Below are 4,347 nucleotides of genomic sequence, written 5' to 3'. Positions count from 1 at the left end.
TAAGGTTCGTTAAGGAAGGTAACAGATAAGGTTCTATCCTAAGGTTCGTTAAGGAAGGTAACAGATAAGGTTCTATCCCAAGGTTTGTTAAGGAAGGTAACAGATAAGGTTCTATCCTAAGGTTCGTTAAGGAAGGTAACAGATAAGGTTCTATCCTAAGGTTCGTTAAGGAAGGTAACAGATAAGGTTCTATCCCAAGGTTCGTTAAGGAAGGTAACAGATAAGGTTCTATCCTAAGGTTCGTTAAGGAAGGTAACAGATAAGGTTCTATCCCAAGGTTCGTTAAGGAAGGTAACAGATAAGGTTCTATCCTAAGGTTCGTTAAGGAAGGTAACAGAGTTCGTTATGGAAGGTTGGACTTATACGAATCTACAAGACCTACTTAATTTTCAAACAGTTTGGTTGATTTTTAATGAATTTTGTCAAACGTATGAGTACATCACCTTATATCATACGTCCACGATTGCATATTTTCTGCAGGCGATGGGTCAGACCAGTGTTTTTTTTTTTTTTTTACTTTCTATTATTTTTTTTTTTAAGAGGTTTGACAGAGGGCTTTTTACTTCAGAAACAGATCTTATGTGTTTATTTGTTCAGGAAACGAAGAAAATGTCTTGACATAATTTGTGTAGTTTTGGATTTCAAAACTACACAAATTATGCGTAAAAAAAATTGGACCTATTCTGAGACTTTCTCAATATTTTAGTTTAGGATCTACATACGAGTAGATCTAGTAATACAAAGTAAAAATGGAAAATTAAGATCTACAGATTTTATTCTTTTTCTTCTACGATCCCCGAGTCAAACAGATTTCAAAGACTACCTGATCGCGCGTGCGCAGAAATGAGATCGGAAAATTCCGTGCAAGATCGTCAAATTTCGTTGGAGATCGTCAAACATGCCGAACACAAAAACTCCTTGCAAAATCTCTCTGGAGTCTCTGTAGCCGACATTTGTTTACATTTTTCTCGACCCTGATTGGAGCATTCTGCCCTTCGGCACCAATTCAGCGCAAGCGCCCTTAGTCAATCTAGCAATACCAATAATCAATCTAGTACGAATGCGTCCAAACGGGAGAGGTCCGCCGTTGGCGCGTCGTTTTCGGATCCGTTTTTCAGTCCGTCCGCATCCGGGGCGAACGGGGACCCGTTCCGGTCCAACAACGGATTTGGAGATCCGTTTAGTTTTTCGACTAATAATCAAAGCGCGTCCGTTGTGAACAAATTTTCCGACGAAAGTTTTTCGCCGAATAAATTCGGCGATAGTTTTTCGAGTAGCGGCTCCGCGAATTCCGGGAATAAATTCGCGGACGACAATTTCAGCGCGATGTTTAGCTCGAGTATATTCGACTCCGAAAAACCGTCGTCGACGGACGGGAAATTCAAATCTAACGGAAATGTAGGTCTTTCATCGACGTCGGGAAAGCCTTTGACAGGGTCAACGACAACCTCGAATGGGACCGGGACGGCGGGAAAGCCGTCGATAGGGTCGACGTCGAATGGCGGTCTCGGGACGACGTTGCCGTCGGTAAATTCGGCGATAGTTTTTCGAGTAGCGGCTCCGCAAATCCCGGGAATAAATTCGCGGACGACAATTTCAGCGCGATGTTTAGCTCGAGTATATTCGACTCCGAAAAACCGTCGTCGACGGACGGGAACAAATTCGGCGATAGTTTTTCGAGTAGCGGCTCCGCGAATTCCGGGAATAAATTCGCGGACGACAATTTCAGCGCGATGTTTAGCTCGAGTATATTCGACTCCGAAAAACCGTCGTCGACGGATGGGAAATTCAAATCTAACGGAAATGTAGGTCTTTCATCGACGTCGGGAAAGCCTTTGACAGGGTCGACGACAACCTCGAATGGGACCGGGACGGCGGGAAAGCCGTCGATAGGGTCGACGTCGAATGGCGGTCTCGGGACGACGTTGCCGTCGGAAAGCGAACAGTTGGCGTGGGCGGCGGTCGAAAGTTTGAAGCTGGAAACGGAGGCGCAACGCAAGGCGGACCAGGAGAAAGCGGACCTGGAGTTGGCGCTTAAGTTGAGTCAGCAGGGCGATAGTTTTCCCGTCAAATGGTAGAAATGATGTTTGTCCAAGTTGTCACGTAGGAAAATGCGGCAGAGTAACATATAATCTGGTAATTTCCCATGGTACAAACTTACAGAGATAAAATTTGATGCCATAGGTGTATGGTCATGTTAAGGAAGAGAAAATTTCCAGATTATATGTCGCTCTACCTCTCTATCCTACCTGTAGACTGTAGAGGAAAGAGAGACTGAGATTCCAAAGCGGTAATTGTATTGGAACGTAGGGAAATGTGGCAGAGTGACATATATTCTGGTAATTTCCCATGGTACAAACTTGCAGAGATAAAATTTGATGCCATAGGTGTATAGTCATGTTAAGGAAGAGAAAATTGCCAGATTATATGTCGCTCTACCTCTCTATCCTACCTGTAGACTGTAGAGGAAAGAGAGACTGAGATTCCAAAGCGGTAATTGTATTGGTTTAAGCTCGGAGCTATAATAGGAAACTTGGTCGCGTGACTTTGAGTAGCGCATTGTCGCTGGCAAAACCAAACACATGAAAATGATAGAGATAGACAGTCTCCATCATTTTCCTTTCCTTCTAAAGTCGCGCAACTACGGTTCCAATGTGTGCGACGGGCCCAAGATTTGATTGGTCGATTCTAGCAGGATTAGCCAATCAGATTTGACCCTTCGGATACCAAATTGTAGTGTCGAGTATTTAGAAAAGTAGTCGGTCCTTCATCTCGTCGCTTGACAGTTGAATTGACAAAGGAAAATACATAATATTGACAATAAGTTCCAGTCAAATATGTTGATGAGACTGAGCTTTAGGAAGTGTTAGAGGAGATTTGTAAGATTTTTTTTTTTTTTTTTTTTTTTTTTTTTAACCCCCCACCCTGGGGTATTTGGGGGACATAAGATTTTTTTTTTTTTTTTTTTTTTTTTTTATACACTCGAACCTGGGTAATTGAGGGGACAAGGGGACCTCATTTAAATAGATTTTCGGGGTAAACAATGAACATTTTCTTGACTGAAACTGGTCTCAGTCGGGCTACTTATTTTGGAAGGAACTTGGAAGGTGGCTGCCTTGTGAGCGCTTGGTTTTGGGTTCGACTTAATGTGACCGCCTTGTAAGCGCCAGGTTTTGGGTTCGATACACCCAGGTCTCGATTATTCAGTTTCGACTGTACCAATCATTTTTTGTTCGAATTTTATTTGAAGTCATTTTATATTAGTAGCCTATTTAGCATAATTTTTGTCCCATCTTTATCTCAACTGTATGTAGGAATAGGAAATTTCAAGTTTTTTTTTTTTTTTTTGCCTGAATCTAATGAATAAATAAATAATCTATGGAATCCAGATTAATTTGAAAAAATAAAAATAAAAAAAATAATAATACATAATAATGAAAAAAAAAAATGTGTTTGAAAATCTGAATCCAAGGATTCAACTCCGGGAACCTGGATTTGTTTGATTCACAGTGTGTAGAACAAGAGGGTTCAAATCCAGACGAGGTATAAAAATTTATTGTGCTCACATTTTATTATTATCTATTTTTATATTATTATTATTTTATCCCATCTGAGGTATTTGAATTTTATCCTGGATTTCTTTTTTGCCCCAGAAAAATTAAAATTAAAAAACACGTTTTATTTGACTTGTGTTACCCCAGTAAAATAAATTGAAAAACATATTTATTTTCGACGTGTTATCCCCCCTTGCCTCCCAGTTTTACTCTGTTTATTATTTCAGATTTTGTTATTTTTATGTTTACCTACTGTATATAAGTATGTACCGCTATTGTTTTTTTTTCCTTTTTAAAAGTTTTAAATACTACGTAAATCTGTATTAACTCAGTTTTCATCAGCTCTTTTTGTTTTTCCCTATGTTTTTTGATGGTGCTATTTCATAAATGGTTGTAAGGTATATTTGTGTGTTACAACTGTTACAGTCTAAAAAAAAAAAAAAAAAAAAAAAAAAAAAAAAAAAAAAACGGATAACTTAAACAATTTGACAACAAGGGATGCGTCTTGGATGTCTGAATATTTTCGAACAATTTGAAATAGATTTTTTTAAAAGAAGCCGAAAACTCGAGGAAGAGATATTTCAAGAAAATAGGAAAAAGCTAGCCGTCGAGAGAAAACGAACCTTTAGCGTTTAAAATTGAATATTGCCACCCTAGTTAGCTTAGTGTGTGCGTTCTGTCTTGCTCTAAGACGCCGCTAGGCCGCGGGTTCGAATTCCCGCCGGGCGTAATTTTATCCTGAGTGGATAATGTTTTCGTCTCTCGGGAACGCTGGCTTCTTTCTCTATGCCTT

General features: G+C 39.7%; 1 protein-coding gene across 1 annotated transcript in view; it reads left to right on the top strand.

Moving 5' to 3' along the window:
* Positions 1-1,663: 1,663 nt before the first annotated feature.
* LOC103521215 overlaps positions 1,664-4,347 on the top strand; it is an 11,206-nt gene continuing 8,522 nt past the window's right edge. The window contains exon 1 of the mRNA XM_008486320.3: positions 1,664-2,000. Coding sequence (XP_008484542.1) covers positions 1,734-2,000 — 267 coding nt within the window. The 5' untranslated portion in view covers positions 1,664-1,733. The remainder of the gene's footprint in view (positions 2,001-4,347) is intronic.

Source organism: Diaphorina citri, unplaced genomic scaffold, assembly GCF_000475195.1.
Source record: "Diaphorina citri unplaced genomic scaffold, Diaci psyllid genome assembly version 1.1 scaffold4743, whole genome shotgun sequence".
Lineage (NCBI taxonomy): Eukaryota > Metazoa > Arthropoda > Insecta > Hemiptera > Psyllidae > Diaphorina > Diaphorina citri.
This window is presented reverse-complemented; position numbering and strand designations above follow the sequence as displayed.